Raw genomic sequence first — 20,401 nt, 5'->3', positions numbered from 1 at the left:
ACAGGATCAGGAAGCACCTCTACCCATTATCCAAAATCACCAGTAAAATGAACATGAACAGGGTCCTCCTCCCAAAATCAGAAATGCACATAAGGATAGAAAATGAATATACAACAAAACCAAGTCTAACACAACAGCCAAAGCAGATGCTTAAATGCTGACTTTTGGGAGGAAAGAGAGACAACCAAACAGAACAAAAAAGCCTATAAATTGAAGATTCACGGGAATAAACCTTTCCCAAGGCCATTGTTTTCAGAGACAACAATGCACAATTTGAAGAGCACCAGCTGTGAAGCACAGCGTCTGGGGTAACCTGAACTGCGACACGGGATTTCCACCTGCCGAATTACCTCCATACTGTGAATTTCAACCAATGCGGGCTGTCCCTCCGAAGGCAGATTTGGAATCACTTTAAGGAGCTGACCCCCAGGTCCAAACCTGGCACAGACATGAGGCACTGAGAATTTCTCAGGAGAAGTTGGTCTTGATGGAGCTACATTTAAATAAAGAGAAAAAGAAGGAATCAGTGTCATTTCTTCCTACTTCTGAACTAGATCCACAGCTTAGATTTCCAGCCCATGTGGCTAGAATCACAGATTAGATTTATCATGATAAACTGACTTCCGACTGCAATAATTGTTAAATATCCTATTAAAAAGCAGAGCTTAAGCATATGTCAGAAAAATGTTTAAATCATTAAAAATGAGAACCACCTCTTCTAAAATGAAAATCTACTGTAAGACACCACCACGAAGCCCTCTTTACACGGAAGCAGCGTGCGCGCCTCCTGGGTGCTCAGCGCCCTGTTTCAGAGGCTTGTGCTCCTTGCTTTCCTTTACAAACCCAGCTTCTGACTGTGAGTACCACAGAGCACCAAGGAAAGTGACGAGGAGTAAAACACCTCAAGTCAAAAACAAAGTCAGATTTTTAGTTGCAATAATACTTTAAGAAAGTCCAGTTATAAGAACTTGACACATATCTTCACCGTTTTCCAAGAAACAGTATTTGATCAAATGTTTTAGAAGAGAATTGAGAATGTGGAACATATGACAAGCCTATGGACAGAAGTTTTTCGAGGGGAATTAGAAGTTTCCTCCAAAAACTGCTTACCCGTGTGGTCGGCACTGGGGATATAATGAGGCCCCACCCAAGACCTTGGCAGTGAGCCTGTACTCAGAGTCACACCGAAATGGACATAACAGAGCAGCAGGGCAGCTCTCAGGCCTGTGAGTCGAACTGCAGCCCAAAGGACACCATGAGCCCATGGTGACAAGCTCTGTCATTCAAAGGATGGACATGACGTGACACAGCAGTCCTTATTCTGCAGGGAAGACCATGCTAGGCTACCACCAATTCCTATCATAGTCATAACTCACTCCCTTTCTTATCACAGGCTTCTGAAGCCACCCCCGTGGTGTGACTTGGCGTGCCTCTGCACCTATGAGCGCACAGGGCCTTGACTACACGCACCTTGTTCCACGGTGGGCCAGCCAGCGTCAGTGGGGTAGCCGTACTCTGGGAAGCCCTGGGCACTGTTGAAATTGCTGCCATAGGTGCCGTAGGCATAATCGCCATGGAAGGAGCCTGGTGGAGGCGGCGCCTCATAGGAACCGGCCGTCAGATTGTGACTTCTGTATACCTGACTCTTAGAAAACACAAAGCAGACAGGGAAGACTTCAGGCACGCTGCCAGAGCTCCAAGGGGAGGATAACTGGGTTCCAAACAGAACTGCACTGCTGGCAGATTCTCGCCGGCCCGCCCGCTAGCTCACCTGATGTGAGTGGGAGCTGAAGCTGCTGCGGCGGCTCTGCACGCTGGCTGCACTGCGCAGGCTCTGTGCCGAGTGCTCGCTGTGAACACTGCGCCTGTCCACTTCTTCCCCGTAAGGGTCCCTGGGGGGCTCAGGGTCATCGTCAAAACTCCCAGTGAAGCGAGGGTCGTACCTCCAGCGGTCATCGTATTTCTCAGGCCTGGAGGAAGCAATGGGGCAGAGGCAAAGAAAGGGGCATCTGGGAGGGCAGACATTCACTTGCTCTACCTGATCAAGCCCCCACCATGGCATCACCTCCCATCCCCTGTCACCCTCCCATCATGCCTCCCGAGTCTCAATCCAAAAAACAGTAGTCCAAGTCCAGCCTTGAGCGGAGCTGCCATATTCCAAGCCCAGGTTCAGATTCCTGCCTGAGGGTTTAGAGAAACCCGCTGCAAGTTCATCCCAAGCGCGGTCAAGCCTCTCACGGACACCACAGGACAAGAATGAACTAACCCCAGGAGCTCCTTCCGAGGCTGGTTCTCCTCCAATGGCCCAAAGCGAGAAATGCCATGGGCCTCTTTCAGACAGTGACCGTAACGTCACTGCTCGTCAGGAACCCAAACACAACCGTAGCTCTTGGGTAAATTACAGGACATGAAGGCAGAAATGCAAGAGTACAGCTCGGATTTACGACCAACCCTCCCTATCACAGTGTAGTGTACCAACCTGTCGCCGTAAGCATAACTTTCTTTCCTATATGGATCGTATTCGGCATCATACCAATATCTCCGGTCGTAGGAGCGGGGATCCCTGAATCTAGAACCATGGTACCGATCCCAGCGACCTGGATCTGCAAGCGAGGGATGAATGGGTTTTTATGAAATGCAAAAGGAGACGCTCCTCTGGCCTTCACTGGAGAAGTCATGCCACCCCGGGACCGAAGAATGCTTCAAGGCTCCTGGAGGAACCACACTGTCCTCCCAAAAGACAGCAGGAGCCCCGGGAGTGTTAACTGGGCAATAACGGGGACCCCTGGCTGCGTCTTGCCTATATGTCTAATACCTACTGGCCAATGGCTGTTTGTCTCTCAATACACGTGATTAAGAAGAAAAAAAAAACTGCTGGAAGACATCTTCATTAAATTCTTGCTCATAGTTACTACTTTTTAATAGTTAATCCCATGACTACACATTTCACTTATCTGTCTTTTCCCTAATGTGAAAGTGTTAAGAGATACTCTCAAAACTAAAAGATTACTTTAAAAAGCACAGTAACATTATACGTAAATCGGCTGTACTGGTTTTGGCAAGTGTGTGCAGAACTTATGTTTAAAGCAGCACAAATACAAAAGGCGGGAAAGACGCCTTTAGGAAGCGGAAGGTGGGGCAGCTGCGTCGGATAGCCAAGGGGCTGTGGGCCGGGAGCCTCCACTGCAGGAGCGCACAGAACGCGGCCAGGCAGGAGTGACTGGCAGGGCCGCTAGGGGACACGCCACTGAAACTCACACACTGCCTGAGAGGCAGCGTCAAAATGGACGTGGCAGCGCCTGGAGGAGCGATGAGAACTGTCCCATGTCTGTGCTGTCCCCTGGGGGAGCCGCCAGCCACAGGTGGCCTCTGTGCGCCTCAGATGTGGGAAGTGCAACTGAGGAGCTGGTTTTCATTTTATTTATTTTAATCAATTTAAAGACTCACACATGGATAAGGCTGCCGTACAACTACTGATAATTATGCTTTGCTAGAAAAATCAAAGAAAACTGCTAGTTTGATACAGACATTAATCCTCTAATTAAGCTATGATGTCTTACTGAAAAATAGCAATACAATTACTTCCAGATGCAGATTATTTTCAATGACTTCGGCTCTTGGATAAAAGCATAAAGAGACCAACAAAAGAGAAAGTTCCCTAAGGAGTTCCCACCGAGCGCTGCTTTGCACCTGGCTACATAGCAATGTGGACGGACACGTTTCTGCTACTGACTGACCGCTGAAACCTCCTGACCATACCTCCATAATCGTACTGGCTGGAGTAATAATCTGCATAGCAATCACTCTGACTGCTCCATCCACTTCTGGAATTATAGTAGCCTTGAGGATACACTTGCCTGAAAAAAATATAATGCCGTTACAAAACAAATCGCCTATTTCTTTAAGAGTGACGAGGTATTGGTGAACACCCACTGTACCCAGAGCGACAGGCATTTGCCAGAGTACTTTGGTTGTAAAAAAATTCTAATCAGAAGATTCAGGGACCCGCCCCATGGCTGAGTGGTTAAGTTCGTGTGCTCCGCTTGGGCGACCAGGGTTTTGCTGGTTCAGATCCTGGGCGCAGACCTAGCACCACTTGTTAGGCCATGCTGAGGCAGCGTCCCATTTGCCACAACTAGAAGGACACACAACTAAAATATACAACTATGTACTGGGGAGCTTTGGGGAAAAGAAGGAAAAAACAATAAACAAAATAAAATCTTTAAAAGAAGATCGGAAACAGTAATGATGAAATTATAGGATTGCCTACCTCACAGCTAATGAAAACTTCTCTCTTAAAATAATGATTTAAGTGCTGTTCAGCATAGAAGAACTGACCCTTTCCTGTGTCAGTGCTATATCCTATAAAAGCCAATGCCAAGGTAGGCTCCCAAGTTTTTGATGTCATGATTAGCAGAACCAAAAAGCACCAAATCAGCAAAACCAACCTAAGGCTGACTTCAACACCCTCCACACAGACACCCCGTGTGTCCTCTGAGAGGATAAATGTGTTCACCTGGGCTGGCTCAGCCCCTTGTGTGCCTTAGCGCTGACCAGTGTGGGACTCGAAACTTGAGCCTGATCAAGGCTGGCTTCACAGAGCAAGCCATGCCTCCGACCCTCACCACAGCAAAGCGGAACTTCACGAGACGATTAGGTATCAGAACTTCAGGGGCAGTAAGATTCTTGGAAGGGCTCAATGGCATTTTTGTTTTCTAATTGCAAGTTTTAGACAGTATTTGATTTTTAAAATGTGACTTTTCTCATGCCCCTTCAGGAGTGTCTCCCCCCGCCAAGCCTGGGGGCTTGGCTGGCGCAGCTCCTGCGATTGCCGGGCGGCTGCTGCCTGCGAGGAGCACCTGGCCCTCAGGGTCAGCACCGACCCCCACTGCTCAGGAACAACACCTGCTGGGCCCGAGGGCCTTGGACGGAAGCAACTTGGACAGCACCATCCGCACAGAGCGACAGCGCCTGCATGCACCATCGGTGGGCTGGAGAGAACAGTCCGACACAGTGCAAAACCGAGAACATGCCACCTCCTCGCCAACCTCATTCACCCATCAGGAAAGATACAGCCACAAAAACAAAAGATGTGTTCTTACCTCGCACACTTCCCACAGGGATGTGATCACATCGTGCCCAAGAGACAAGCTAATGCTAAACACCTGTGTGAAACACGACTGCACACGCGCACACACACACACACACACACACACGCATGGACAGATGCACATACAGCCCCCAGCCAAAGCAAGGCAAGAAAGAGGACAGGTTACTCTCTAGCGCTGTCACAAACAAGTGGTGAGACACTGAGAGGATGGAAACCCTGCAGACAGGGCGAGAGAACCACTGCTCTGTAAGCCGTCCTAGCCTCTGGCTGGGCGCCTCCTCAACAACACGGAGCCACCTGTGGGCTCCTGCCATGCTACTCTGCAGGTGGGCCAGCAGAGAGAAACCGGAACAGCACAGTGTGCCCTGGCCCCACCCTCCTTGCTCTCCCTTGCCTCTCAGGGTTCCAGAAAACAGCTGCCCGCTGCTTTCACTGAATCAGAATGCTTATTTTAACTTTAAACCTCACTTCCCAGGTGATACAATGATACACAGAAGCTAAAACCCTGGGAACTTTCTCACATAAAGCATCTAGAATGTTGGGCCACGCGCAAGTCAGTGCGTCCCTGGAGCAATGTACAGAAGCCGGCTGAACGAGCAAAAGCTCAGAGACGGAGCCTGTCTCCAGACAAGCTATCAAAGACTCCAAGAACCAGCATAAGGAGCTCACAATTTTGAAAGGCAGTGCGCGTACGAGTCTTCACCAGGGATCAGACTTTCTCCATCATGAGGATAAGAAGCTATACACCCTTGTAGCAAAACCTACACCTGAGACAGGTACTCCTCCAATTTGACACGAGCAGCTGCAGGTAAAGGCTTCAGAAGGAGGCAAAGCAGAACAAGCTAATAGGCTCTATGAGTACCGCCCCCCCCCCCCCCAACTCCGCTGTGTTCCAACTCTACGAACGCCTCTGAGAGGGAGGACTCTGACCTGCTTAAACTCTTACTCGGCTGAAGGCAGGGCGCCAGGGCTCTTTCAAAATTACTCATCTGTAATCGCACAACTGAGACATGCTTGGTCAGTGTAAGAGAGAAGAAGGTCAGAGACGTCTGTGGGCCTTCCAGCACAGGAGACAGTGTTGGGGAAAGAACATGGGTTTCAGGCAAATGGGCTGGCTCTGCATTGTGGCCTAGGAATCAAGAGATCTCTGTGACCAGTAGTAGGGAAGAGTCTGCACGGGTTAAAAGCTGCCGCAGTCTAAGGACCCCGAACATTCTGTAAGCAAACCACCGGAGCTGCATGCATGCCTCGGCAATGGGACAATCGCCTGGTCCGGGGAGGAACCCCGCATGAGGGCAGTGCTAGCTTCCTGGTGACCCTGCACAGGGTCTGGCCTGACCAAATGCTAGCTGACAGTGTGACCCTGACTGCATGGCAGTGTGCTTATTAGTTCAACTTAAAGATGCACCCTGCAATCTGTCCACACTGCCCAAACATAAACACGTATGAAATAGGTTTGTATAACTCTACAAATACAGCCTTTTTCAAATCACTAAGTTACTTCCACAGCCAGCACAAACACCACTCACCTGGCAGACGGCCGGTCTGAGCAGTGGCTTGCCCGGGAGCTGGGCCGCTCAGGCTCAGGGTAGCGGTAGTTTTCGGTGTAGGCAGATGCTGTACTGTCATAGGGCCTGTATCTGGGCTCACAGAGGCTGTAGATGTCCTGTTGGAGGAAGGGTTTGTGCAATATTAGAAACCAATAAAGAGCCAAGTCCTCAAGCAACTAGCACAGCTCGAAACAGGACAGATTGATGGCTCTCCACGGAGCACTGGACACGGGGCTTCCTCCATGCAAAACAACAGAAAACCTCTAAGATGAAACCCACAGCCACAGCAGGCTGCAGGAGCTTCCTAAGGCGGACTGCCCTGGCCCTGCTCATGAGACAGCCAGCATGTCAGCAGGCAACCCCCAAAGGGCCGTGGTGACTCCCCAAGGGCTCCATTAGGCTTCTGCTTCCCGAGGTATCAAATGCCATGACTCACCAAGCTTGTGTCCTGTTTCAGACCCAGCTCATGTGAGCCAAAGGACCAGGTTCCATTTGAATGGGTCCTGAAACTACAGGCAGCCTCCAAAAGAGGATCACACTTTATCCTCATGGGGCTTTTAGCCTCGTTACAAACCAAGGAAGCGCCACAGCCCTGTCTCTAAGGAATGGCCACGTGAAGACCTGAAGCAGTGATGAGGTGATTCAGGCACAAGCCAGAATCAGTCCTTTGGGTCTAAGAGCCTGACTCTCTGCCGTCACCTGGCAGAAGGCAAGAACTCATGTAGAATGGCCTTATTGTTGACTGCTACTGGAGACTGTGGCGATAGAAAGAAAAGGGAGGAGGACGTGGGAACCCAAAGAAGTGATGTCAGGGTCCCGGCTGGAACTCTGGGGACACAGAAGTAGCGCTGCACAAAGTACCCCAAGCAGGCACATGGGCCCCCACGTGCTCTGCCAGCCCTCCCTGGGCTCTCGGCAGAGCTTAACTTCCTTCTGTGGAAATAAAAGTCCACGAGCTCCTTGTGGAATCTAGAATTCGCAGACTCAATGGTTAGATGTATAACTGTGCACAAATACAAAGATGCTCAAAGCCCACACAGGGCACAGGCCTCTCATCGTCAGCGGCAGCTGCCCAGCCCAGCCCCTCACACGCCCACTCCTCCAGCCTCTTCTGACAAGAGTGCGGCCACCAGTCGCTGCCTGCTCTAAGACAGCAGTGTCCAAACTCCCCAGCCCACAATCCTTCTACCTCGGGCAACCTCAGGCGACCCTGGGTAGAGGTGATGAAAAGCAGGTAATAATCAAGTGTGTCCACTTGGATCACACTTTTTGAAACTAATGCAGGATTAAACAGACCTAATTAAACCCCACTCATGAGCTTGCATCCCTGTGAAGAGGCAGGAAAGCATCTTCTGTGTTGCACAGCAGGGCCCCTCTGCTGCTGTAGCACCACGCACCTGACAGGAGCTCACGGAGTTCACCCTCTGAGCTATTTCATTTGGATTACATTCCAAACCTAACTTTTTTCCTTAAATATTTTTATTCCCAAAGAGGGATTTAAAAGACTACAGTTTTCCTGTTGCTTCTTAGCTAGGTTTTTGATGTCAAAACCAAACAGAAGCTTCAAGAAGCTATCCCAGTTTCCCAAAGTGTGCAACTCAGAACTATGGTTCTGCAGAGAGCCAACGGGGGCGCGGATACGAAGGGCTCTTCTGTCACATAAGTTGCGGGATGCTGTGTTAAACAAAAATTAAGCAGACATTGTATGCAAATCAACGCACTATTGCGTAGTGTGAGACGGGCTGGGCTTGGCAAAGCAAGCTCTGCGACCAGGAGCACTTTGCTCACGAAACCGTGCATGCAACTGATGTTCTGCACGGAGGCAGACCACAGGTTACTTCTGAACTGACCAACAAAAGCCTGCCAAGGAGCACAACAGGAAAGAAAGCAGGGGTCAAAGGGCTCAACAGTCTGAGAGCTCGAGCCTACCTGGTAATAGAGGGGGGCTGAGCCAGGATCCGGTAGGTACAGCGAGGGGTACTGGGACTGGTAGCCGTCATACAGGGGTCTGTAATAGTAGTAGGACGCTAAGTCTGGAGGCAGCGGCTGCAGCCACTGCTGGTCTGACCGTACGGCCGCCTGGCTTGAGTTAGTGGACACAACTGATGCGCTGGAGGACCGAGGGGGCCGAGGTAGCAGCTGCTGACCCGTGTCAGCTGGAGCTGGACTTGCAGGTGGCTGGGCTGAATTGTGGGGCTGTCCTTGCACTGGTGGACTTTCTGGGTTTGAAGGTTCTGGAAATGTTGCTTTGGGCCCTTGCAGGGGAGGAGGCACTGGCTCCTGCTGGGCTCTATCTAGGCCATGCGGGTCCTGAGCATCTTTCGTCACCTGTTGGTAGAAATGGTCTGGGCTATGCACCTCAGGCCCAGGGGGTCTGGGATGATTGGTGATGGTTTGCTGACAAGAGGCTGGGCCATCAGAATGGGATGGGCTGTACATTCTTGCAGGATTTTCCAAAGTCCTATTTAATGTAAAGTCCAAGGCTCCCGAAGTTTCTTCCTGATGAGTAGAGTGCTGTACCCTAGTACTGTTAGGCACCAAGGTGCTGTTTGCAGGTGGCACTAACATCACACCTGTGCTGCCAGCCGGGCTATTCACCAACTCAGGAAAGACCTTCTCTGCAGAATGAATCTTTGGACTTTCTGGAAGCAAGTTCTTCGGAGCTGGATGAGATGGTGGTTGAACCAGCAAATTAGCAGGCTGATTAGAAACCATTTCAGAAGTACCAGAAACTTGTGGAAAATTACTTTGGGCAAGATTGTTAGGCAGAGGTGAGCAGATGAGAGAGCCGCTTGGAGGTCCAGACAAAGGAGCATTTTCTCCAGAATCACCCCCGACAGCCCAGCTGCTTATCGTGGATTTATCCCCCACCAAAGCATCTCTCCAGGACTGAGTCTTCTCATTAGGATTCGATAAGGACACAGAGAAATCAATGGGCTGAGCCAAATTATAGCTTTGATCAGGCTGGGCGATCAAGACTGGTTGACTCTGCAACGGTTCTGTGGGCGGCGAGGACAACAGACTGGCATAACCAGAACCTGCCTGTGACGGAAGGGCCTCCTCTTCTCCCATTTTGGGAGGATTCTCGAGATTCTCCAAAGCACCAATGCTGTCCCTGCACTGCAGAGACTGCTGACCGGATACCCCCTCATCTGGAGGCTGAATAACTTCGGACGTCTGAGGTTTCCCAGGCATGTGAAGTGCAGGGGCAGCTGGGGCTAGAAGGACGTTGCCTCCAAAATCTGGCAGCTCGTTCTGTGCCCACAAAGTCGTTGCTGGGCTCTCACACTTCATGGCTCCCTGAGCCCTGGTCGGGGGTCTTTTCTCAGGTGTTGGCAGCACAGTTTCCAACAGCGGCCCCCCAGCATGTGAAAGCCCAGGACAGGCTTCCATAGGTGTGGTAAGAGGCAGAGGGCAGACCTGGGGCGTGAAGAGGGTCTCCATGTTGTCCGGCGGCTGCTCCAGGTTGCCAGGGGAGGCATCAGGTGGCGCAGTGGCCGGTCTGCGCTTCTTCTGGTGGGCATGGGTCCCCCTCACTTCACCCACCACATTGGCACGATCTGCCTCAACTGGTTTTACTCCAACTAAGTGGGATTTCACTGGTTCAAAAGAACTATTTGCACTTGTCTGAAACATTCCCGTAGGTTTTGGGGGGCTTGGGGTCAAGGGCTGGGACAGGCTGCTATGGTAATTCTGGCTCACGGTGGTCTCTTCTGTCTCACCTCCTACAGGAGAAGAATCAATTTGCTTAAAAAAACTCCCTGAAGCCTCATCTTCAGGTTTTCCAACTTCTTGCTGAATGAAGGTGCCCACCAAGTCTTGGGGCCTGGCTGCGCTTGAAAGACTCCTGTGGCTCTTGCTGCTGTAACTGGATGACACGCTATCAGATCGCATGGGGTGCAGTGTCGCATCTGGGGCCTCAAGATTTGTGCCCCCGCCTCCAGCATGGCCCACAACACTGAGCCTGGGGACAGCTGGCCCGGGAAGGGGCCCATATCTGAGCTGATCACTCGAGAAGGAAGGGTCTAAACTTAGGGGCTCACTGGGCAGAACTTCTTGATTCTGAATGAATTCTAAGTTCTCAACATTCTCGCACTGTGAGCTGCTGGCATCAGGAGCCCCCGCAGCTGCTGTGTCAGCCCACGCATCCGGGGCAGCGTTTTTAGTGGTCTGTTTATCCTGTTGGACGCTTATAGATTGAGAAAAACAGGGCTGCATGTCTCCTCCCTGCTGCGCAGTCTCACTGCTGGAACCTTTAAGAAAGGCCTGATAAATGCCACCTGCTCCCACGTGCGCAGGAGGATGGCCAAGTCCAGGGCCGGGGGAGAAACCATCAAAGTTAGACTGACCGGCAGCGCCTGCTTCTTCAGATGAGAGGTTCTCTTCATTTTCTGTCTCTCTCCCTTGGAAAAACATGGAGAGCGCTCCCGAATCTCCTTCTGGCAGGGCCCAGCTGGTCCTGGCCCCCGGCGCGTAGTGCGAATGGCTTTCTGGGCTGTTTCCCTGAGCAAGTGGATTAACAAGAGCAGGATCTGGCAATTGCTCTTTATTCACTCCTGCATTCAGCTTGAACTCTTGGCTTGCCTGAGTATTCCCAACTCTGGAATTCTGCCTGAATGCATCTTCAGGATCAAAGTTATTGGCTGAGTGGTTTCCACCTTGCAGGTGAGCCGCCTCATTTCTTCCATCAGTGGCCATGGGTCCTGGGAAAGACACCGGTGGGTTGTGTTGTTCGTGGCCAGGACCCTGATGAGTGTTGGACGGAGCAGAGAGGTGGGAGACATTGGAGGAACGGGACACTGTGTTCGGAACAGGTCCTTCTGGGCAGGGCCAATAATGTCGACCTGAGGGTTGTGGGCCTCCCTGCACTGGCCCCCAGTGCCCTGGCATTTGCTGACGAGGCTGAGGGAAGAAAGGGGACGCTGCTGGTGCCACAGCACTGTCGTGCAGGTTCTGCCTACTCAGGGGTCTGTCGGGCCCAGGCACATTCCCATGCAGATGGCCCCCATGAGAATTGTCAGGACCCGCTCCTGGAATGTACTGAGGAGGATATGGCGGAGCCTGAACTTCAGGTTCTGAGCTGGGAGCGACCTCAGCACTCCTGTTCATCTCAGGCCCAGGCAGTGGTGAAGGGGTCAACACACTGGAAAACGGACTGGCATCTGCCATGGGCTGTGACAGAGGTCGTGGCAGAGGCTCACAGGGTCCTTGGGAGCTATCCCCAGCATGTGTGTGAGGCACAGGCAGACCGGGGCGCTGAAGAAACACCGGCGGGGTGAGGCCTTGCAAAACAGGCGGGCTGCCTTTGGACGAACTGCCCAGCGGCATGTTCTGGAGCGCCTGTCTGCTAAAAGCAAACGGATCTGTTACCGGCTGCAACGGGCAAGTTATCGGAGCCACTGGTGCATTACTGTTTGTCTGTCTCCTATATGGGCTGTTAGACCAGAACATGCTCTGAGGACTCCCAGCTGGAGGTGGCCCAACCACACCTGCCGGGACTGCTTGGGGTGGCGGCTGCATGTCTGATCTCTTGCACAATTAGATGCTGCTTACAGAAAGAAGCAGGATATAGGTTTTCTTTAATTTGAACTGAAAAAGAAAAAGAAAAAATTAGCATAAAATCCATATATTCAAAGTCCTGGCTACAATCATGAAAACTAAGAAAAAAGAAAAAGACTGAAAACAACTTCATGTCACTGAAAACATTTCAAGTCCCAAGGGCTGATTCACCCTCCCCCACCCCGCGCCCCTGGAGAACTGCCGTCCTGGAGGGGCTCCTGTCCCAGGGAGCTCTGGGAGGGAGCGCACGCAGCCAGAACAGTGGACGGGAGCGCAGAAGCTGGCTGTGCCCTGAGCCGGCTGTGTGACTTCAGACAAGTCACTACCCTTCTCTGAGATTCAGTTATGTGACGCAGCTAAGGACCCACCCAGAATGCCCGCTGCCTCACCAGCCTGGCAGGAATGAAGCAGAACCTAAGTACCTGTCTGATTTACTACGAGCTACGTAGTTCCTTGACATTTTTCTGGAAATGATCACCAGATCCAGAAGGAGCCAACTCCTCTATGAGAAGACTGTGTATCCTGCTTCTCACACAGGCTAATTCTAAAGCTCAAAAGGAAAACGAGTTTAAAATTTGCTCTTCCGCTTTCTTTAATGAAAGAGCATTATAAAGTACAGAGTAACACAAGCTGCAGAATAAATATCTGAAATATAGTAATCTAAAATGTCTCATTTTTTGCACTATGACTGGTTAACACCACTAGCAAAACAAGTTGCCTCCGACTGGTGGAGCTGTAACAACTACGCCTGGAATGAAAAGCCGGTGGAAAATTAAAGCAGCTTTAAAACTGACCAACTGATTTGATTCAAAAATTTTCAACAATAGGTAGAGTGCCAACAAACCTTTCATAAAAAACAAAGCAGCAAAAATCCTCTTTATAGCGTTTTTGTTGATATTTGCTTTTTTCTGTAAAATACATTAAGTGTAACCTTGAACAGTTAACCCGTACTTTTAAGACAAAAATCCAAGTCCTACCTCTTTCCCAAGTCCTTTCTATGTACAGCCCTTCTCCCCAGCACCACCCTCACAAAAAAACAGGTGAAGTCAACCAATCCCAGAGGAGAGTAAACAGCAAAGGGAGCCATGGTAGGAGGACTCCGGAGTTTACTCCACATTTCCGCAGCTGTACAACGTTTCCGTCCTTGAAAGTCTTTCTGATATTGACGAAAGAAAATACTTATGAATGTTCTTTTAAGTAAAGCTATTTCCAAATGAAAGTTCCTGTCCCTACCTGAAAACTAGTCCTATGATCTATTAATCTGCTACCATTACTGCCCACACATGCTCTGTCCTAGGCCAACAGGGAACCCTTTCTGACAAGCACTTGGAAACACACTCAAATTTAATGGATTATATTAGGAACAGCATCAGAGACTTCACTTGGTTCTAAGCTAGCGTTTTAAAACAAAGCACATTTACAGTTCTGCTTTATATGGACTAAGGGCAAGAACAAGCAGAGCCCTCCTCTTTGTGAAACAGGCACCTGTGACACCTTCCAGCACATGACTTCCTCCTTGTAAGGCTTAAGCAGAAGACCCTCAACCATTCTAAGCAGCTTCAAAAGAAAAAATAGAGAGCACAGGCCTAGAGGATCTATCCATCAGGTGCTACTGTGAGAGCAAGACTGGGATCCCAGCTGAGTGGCTCGGGCACACCACTTCTCTTTCTGTGACCCAGTTTCTTCATCTACAAAATAAGAGAATCAATATGATGATTTCTAAGGTCTTTCTCGGTTTAATCTTTTATTTATTTTTTTTTTTGAGGAAGATTAGCCCTGAGCTAACATCTGCTGCCAATCCTCCTCTTTTTGCTGAGGAAGCCTGGCCCTGAGCTAACATCTGTGCCCATCTTCCTCTACTTTATGTGGGATGCCTACCACAGCATGGATTGCCAAGCGGTGCCATGTCCGCACCTGGGATCCAAACCGGTGAACCCGGGGCTACTGGGCCAGCCCCTGGGTTTAATCTTATGCAATTCTACTCACAGTGGATTATGGGATGCCCTAATCCCTACCACTGTTTAAGGAAATCTTATCACAATCTAAATTTCATGTTTATACTTGGATGTTTTCCCTGAAGAAGCTTTCTTAAAATTATTTTCCCAACGACTAGACTAAGAGCCATTTTATAAGCAAACACTATCACTTTCCTACAAAGCAACATCCCCTACTCCCCACTCCTCACAAATGAGAGCTTTTCAGCAATACACCAATTTCATTTGGAACAATCTTGTGACATGAACATTATTCTTTTGATCTTTTTTCTCTATTCACCAGTAGAAAAACAATGCAACCATGTATCATTTATCTCCTACAGCAAATTTTATTCTATCCAGGAAGTCACTCTGTAGCCTCAAGTCATCTAACTTTAAAAAAGGTAGAGTGTTTCACAGAGACCAGCTGATCCTCTTATAGATGCGTTATTCATAAACCTAGCTCTTCAACTAAACTGCCCTGTGTCGATGTGAAATACTTAAGCACAACCTATTTTCCACGTAAAGTCCGGGCTATTGAACTAAGACACTTAAAGCACACTCCTCTCCTCCCAGAGCCACTGCCTCAAGCTGTGAGTGTGTAAACCAACAGGAGTGCCAAGAAGCACCCGTGAGTCTACCCTCTGCCTACAGTCTCCCTCACGGCGACTGCTAGAGCGACATCCCTGTCAGACTTTGGGACATCTGACACAAGACACAAGAAACTCCAACTTTTCTAAGTACAGAATCGAAAACATTTAGATGTTTTTGAAAAAGAAGGGGGGTCTAAACACTGCTAAAAATGACAAAGATCCAAAAGGACACTCAGGAAAGATGTTTACAGAAGCAAGAAAGAATCACACTAAACCTTACTACCCTAAAGAAAACTTTCAGTACAACTCTGAGACTTACTGCAGTAACTGGTATAAAGGGTGAATGAGTCACAAGGAACAAGAAGGAAGCTCTATTTTGCCTCTGGCCTTATCTTTGTAAGATAACAGCACCCAGAACCCTAAGAAAAGGCAGAGAAAACAAAGTGCAGGGAGGCTGGCTGTGCCAAAACCTGCAAAAGCATCACTCTAGAAACAACTGTCTGTGACTTAGCTTCTTGCCATATCTGGGGATGGGAAATACCTCTCTGGTTAACACCTGCATTTGAACAAAATCTTAAGAAGCAACACACGCCCAATTTCCAAGCCATTTAAGTGTTTTTAGGTGAAGCAGCAAAAACTGATTTCAAATGGCTACGATGTGCCCAGACGCTCGATTTGTTATACTTTGACCACAAAAAGGGCAAGCTGGTTCACACATTCCTCTAACCCTTGATATGAAACACAAGCGCTCGACCTCCGCGGCAACATCTTGGTCACCTTGCCGCGAAATCACCCACAGACAGCAACAGGGCTGCTCCTCGGTTCAAACGTCAATCCGTCTCATCGCCAGCCCGGCTCAGCAGGAACCTTGCAACCAACGAGGACTAAACAGCCTCAGACCCTTCGACGCAAAGGACGTGCTAAACTGCCAAAGAAATCTCATGTTTCTACTCTTTGAAAAGCAGCAGGTCCGGCCTATCCTCCAGCCATGCCCGCACAACCCCGCACCGGGGCAGCCTCGGCCAAGGTAAGTGTCAACGCCGCGGAGCCGACCACACAGGTGGGTCCACGTCAGCCTGACGGCGGGGCAGCAAACGGGCGGAGGGCAGCAGGCGGGACGCTCCCTGGCGCCCCGGCCCCGCAGGCCCACGTCCGGCCCCGGCGCCCCCGCCCGACCCCCGACGGCACCCCGGAGACGCGCTGGTCGCTCGGGGCTGGGCCTGGCCCGGTCGCCTCCCTTCGCCCGACCCCGGCCCTCACCGGCGCGCCGCGGGGCGGCCAAGGCCCCCGCGCGGCTGCTCCGCGACCCCCGGCGCCGACCCCTCAGGCGCCGCGGGTAGAAGCCGGCCCGGCGGCCGCGACGAGAGCACACCCGGCAGCCGCAGCAGCCATCTTGGCACATCCGGCTCCGGTCGCCGCAGCCGCCACGCCGCCGACGTGTCCGGTCGCGACGTCAGCGCGCGCCACGCCCGTTGGCCCCGCCCACAAGCCCCACCCCCACAGCTGTTATCGTACGCCCCGCCCCTGGCCCGCGTCCGGTCCTTCCCGACCCATCCCCTCATCCGCCTTTGGCCCCGCCCCCTCCCGCGTCCAGTCATTCGCCGCCTCATCCTTGGCTCCGCCCCCCGCCCCCGCCCCCTCCCGCGTCCAGTCATTCGCCGCCTCATCCTTGGCTCCGCCCCCCGCCCCCGCCCCCGGCCCGCGTCCAGTAGTTCCGCGCCGCATCCCTTCGCCCCGCCCCGTGCATTAGCCCCGCCCCCGGCGTCCTGTCCTGCATCGTCCATCCCTTCGTCCCGCCCCCATGTCCCCGCCCCTTGGCCGGGCCCCCAGCCGACGTCCAGTCCCTCACCGCCCCATCCCTTCGTCCCGCCCATCTTGGTCCAGCCCCTGGCCTGCGTCCATCCTTCACCGCCCATCCCTTGGCCCCGCCCCTCGCCCACCTGCCAGGCCAGGCGCGCGGGGGCCGCCCTGAGACGTCGCCTCGCTTACGCGGGCTCTTTCTCCCAGTCTTTTCTTGTTCCAGGACGTGAGAAGAGCCAGAATTCCTCAATCAGACCCCAAGAGAAGAACCAGCAGGTGCACACATCGAGAATGGCCACTCGGCTGGGCCGAGAACCTGAGCGACGCCCCGGCGCAGGCGCGCTCCTCCCATTCTGCCGTTGGGTTCACGAGGAGGCTGGGAGACGGGCGGGAGGCGACCGCGCATGCGCCCGCCGCCACGGAGTGCGCTTGCGCGCCTCGCGGCTGCCCTCCGATCTCCTGGTTACGGCTGCCAGCGGCTCCCGGCTCCGGCTCTGCCCCGTAACGTCGTTTCCGTCCGCACCTGGCGGTCGGGAAGCAGTGCCCGTCCGTTCCGCAGAGCCCTGGAGCGACGGACGCCTCCGGCCCCGGCCCCCAGCCTTGCCCGCCCAGCCCCTCTCCTCCGGGCCGTGCCGGCCCCTCCGCGCCTGCCCATGCACACACTCCGTCCCCGGCCTCTCTTGTCGGCCCTGATCCCCCTGGAGGCCCCAGACTCTTCTCCCAGTGAGAGCAGCCCCTCTGTGCCCGGTCGTGTCCCCTAAACCGCTGAGCCCCGTGGACCGAGGCCAGTGGCTCTATTCAGTGTTCCCCAGCCGTTGTGAGTGGCGGCTGTTCGTGTTGAGTGAGCGCGACCCGCGAGGTACCGAGTGAAAGGCTGGGCTGCTGGACCTCAGCCTCTTGCTCCTCCCCGCGGCTGCTGCCTCCGCCCAGCGCCTGCCCAGCAGGCACCGTCTGCACCATCTGAGGCCTCCCATGGAGGATCTTAGGGAAAAAGGGTGCTGCCATTTGTATCCTCATTATCCCAGTGAGAAGAGGGAGGCTCAGCAGGTGAGGATGCAGCCAACCAGGCCCTGCCCACTCACCTGCACACCTGCCTGGCAAGGATGCGGAAGAGCAGACTGCCCCACTTATCCCAGCTCCTTCCAGAGGGCAGGAAGGGTGGCAAGTGTGCTGTCCAATTGCACCACCCGGCAACGAAGCCCCCAGCAGCAGCTGAGTTACTGCTGTAGCAGTTGAGGCCTGCCAGGGGTGGAAGGGCACCTGGTCACTGGTGGGACCCAGAGACCCGGAAAGAAGGAAGGAGTGTGGTCCAGCTATTTGTTTGCTGTGACGCTGGCGAGGGAGCAGCCACGCTGTCAGAGCCCCGGGTGGGGGTGGGGAGAGTTTCAGCCCATCTGACGTGGCAAGTCTGCTAAGCTAACATTTGCGCTGCAGACATTGAGCTCCCAATCTGTTTCAACATAGAGTTAGGCAACACGTGGTAGAAGTCAGCCCTGGGCCCCACTGCCCTTGATCCACTTCTTCCTGGTGGTAACAGTGCTCCACGCTCGCTTTGTCCCGACAAACCACTGCACAGGAGAGATGTTGTTAACCCTCCCAAGAGAGGAAAAGCAGAGGCGAAAGCGCGGACTCTCCCAGGTTTAGGGCTTCCTCCCCTGCATTTTATGTTGAGTTCCAAGAGCTGGAGCCTGGGCTTGTCCCTCTGGTGTCCTGAGGAGCCCTGTGGCCAGCCCTGGCTGGCTCTAACCTGTACACACCATAAACTGCAGAAAGCAACCTGCCCTGGGCAAATGCAAGGCCTCTGGGCCCGGGGGACAGGGATGTTAGAGAGGCGGCAGAGTGTTGACTCCTACAGGGTGACTTTAAGGAAAACTGTGATCACCAAAGCTGACCTACGAGGGCCTTGGGTCTTTCTTCCTCTCTCTTGCTCCCTCCTGCTAGGTCTCTGAGTGGAGACCCTCTCAGGTCCTCGACTGTTTGTAGCCTGGTGTGGAGGAGAGTGTTCCTGGGCCCACAGCCGAGCCTTCAAGCCTCTGGGTGGTGGAGGCCAGGGCTGAGTCGCAGATGCTCTGCTTTAAGGCCCAGCCCACCACCTAGATGTGTGCCCTTTGCCAGTCTCCTTCGCTTACCTGAGCCTCAGGTCCTCGTCAACCTGGGCTTCAAGCAGGGTGAGCATTTGGACAATTTGGGCACTGAAAGGGGGTGCTGCTGATACATATGCCAGGACAACAGGCATGAACTGGGACTGTCTGGGGCAAACTGGGATATAGGGTGACTGTGGCTGCAGAATATGCAGGGGCTTCTGCCTAGGAGGTGCACTGCCTCCACAGTCATCATCGTTCTTAATTAGGCTTCCTTCCCTTCTCCCGCAATGTCCACTCCTCTCCCCTCTCTCCTGATCCCTCCTCCAACTCATATTTGGGGGCTGGAGACAAACGTCACCGCCTCCCTGAAGCCCCCCTGGGTGGGTTAGAATCAGCCACTCTTTCCTGGGCGCAAAGTTGTAGCTCCTCACACAAAGCTCCATAACCGGAGCTGTGGTCACGTTATCCAGAGCACGCAGGACACAGGGCTGCGCACTTGTTGGGACAATGGGCAGCGGCTGTGTCAGACAACCTGGCTGTCCTTTTCATCATTACTGCATTTGTCATATTGTTTTCAATAGCTTGACAGTCGGCCTCTCCCGCTAGCCTGTGCCGCCCAAGGAGGCTGCCCCTGAGCACGTGACAGGCGGCTGGTCCGAGCCGAAGTGGGCTCTGAGGGCGGGGTGTGTGCCAGAGTGCGAGAATATAAAATAGCTCGTTGATAACTTATTGCATGCTGAAATGATAATCCTTTGGATATACTGGGTTAAATAAAATATTCTATTAAAATTTATTTCAGCTGTTTTTTTTTTTAATGTTGCTAGGAAGTTTAAAGTTCCATATGTGGTTGCCATTATATTTCCTTTGGAGAGTGCTCCTCTAGACAGCGAGCACATTGTGGGAGGAGGTCAGGGACCCCCCACTCAGCATCCCCAGCCTGGGGCTTAGAGCCTCCTAGACTGTGGAGTGGCTCTCTCCTGACCACCGACCAGCCAGGCAGTCCTCAAAGGAGCCCTTGCAGGTGGGGCCGCAGTCTCAGCGAAGGTGAAGTTCAGATGGCCCAAGGCCATGAGCCTCTGCCCCTCATCTCCCCCCACCCCCTGGCATAAAGGAGCCACATTAGGGGTAGTTTGTGGACATTGGTGGGACAGGCCTGTGCCATCCCAGGTGCTCTGCTCAGCCCCAGACACCCACTCTCAGTCCTGGTCGCTGAGGCCGGGAGCACAGGAGGGGGACCTGCCCAGCTTGGCCTGGAGAGAGGAAGGGGTGGCCTCCTTGAGATAGGGCTTGTAGGCTGGTCCAGGCGAAAAGTGTGATAGGGCCTCAGAGGGAGAAAGAGCTGGCAGGGAGGGCTTTTGGAGGAGGAGGCAATGAAGGCTGAGGAGGACTGAATGGTTGGAGAGGAAGGGGCGGGAGTCAGTTCCTTCAGGAGAAAGCAGATCCGGAGGTGGAGACAGCTGTGGGTCAGAGCTTGTCCTGTGGCATCTGTGCATCAGGCCTCTGTGACATGGGGGCAGCTGTGGGCATGCTTCCAGGTTGGCGGGCGGTCTGTGGCCAGGCCAAGTGGGAGGAGAAGGAGGCGCCTCCATGAAGGTGCAGACCAGGGGTGTGACACCAGTACTGTCAGGGCCATCCTGGACCCCTGGGGGTCTTGCAGGAGGAAATCCACATGCAGGCCAAGCCCTGACCAGCCAGACTTGATAATGTCACCACCATCAGTGTCATCATTAGC

At 52.8% G+C, this 20,401-nt stretch overlaps 1 protein-coding gene across 7 annotated transcripts in view; it reads right to left on the bottom strand.

Annotated features, from left to right (window-relative positions):
- SEC16A (SEC16 homolog A, endoplasmic reticulum export factor) overlaps positions 1-17,960 on the bottom strand; it is a 35,938-nt gene extending 17,978 nt beyond the window's left edge. For 2 of the 7 annotated variants that reach the window (XM_023629314.2, XM_070250563.1), the window contains exons 1-8: positions 16,775-16,911; positions 8,590-12,249; positions 6,640-6,776; positions 3,760-3,857; positions 2,480-2,603; positions 1,772-1,970; positions 1,471-1,645; positions 351-493 (exon numbers count right to left, since the gene is read on the bottom strand). In XM_023629314.2, coding sequence (XP_023485082.1) covers positions 351-493; positions 1,471-1,645; positions 1,772-1,970; positions 2,480-2,603; positions 3,760-3,857; positions 6,640-6,776; positions 8,590-12,180 — 4,467 coding nt within the window. In that variant the 5' untranslated portion in view covers positions 12,181-12,249; positions 16,775-16,911. Of the gene's footprint in view, positions 1-350; positions 494-1,470; positions 1,646-1,771; positions 1,971-2,479; positions 2,604-3,759; positions 3,858-6,639; positions 6,777-8,589; positions 12,250-16,045; positions 16,297-16,725; positions 16,912-17,667 lie in introns of those variants that run through there. The other 5 variants (XM_005605934.4, XM_005605936.4, XM_023629315.2 and 2 more) reach the window with 4 other exon arrangements.
- Between the last annotated feature and the right edge of the window lie 2,441 nt (positions 17,961-20,401).

The sequence above is a fragment of the Equus caballus genome, chromosome 25 (genome assembly GCF_041296265.1).
Source record: "Equus caballus isolate H_3958 breed thoroughbred chromosome 25, TB-T2T, whole genome shotgun sequence".
Classification (NCBI taxonomy): Eukaryota; Metazoa; Chordata; class Mammalia; order Perissodactyla; family Equidae; genus Equus; species Equus caballus.
Note: the sequence above shows the minus strand (reverse complement) of the source record. Positions and strands in the feature narration are given on the sequence as shown.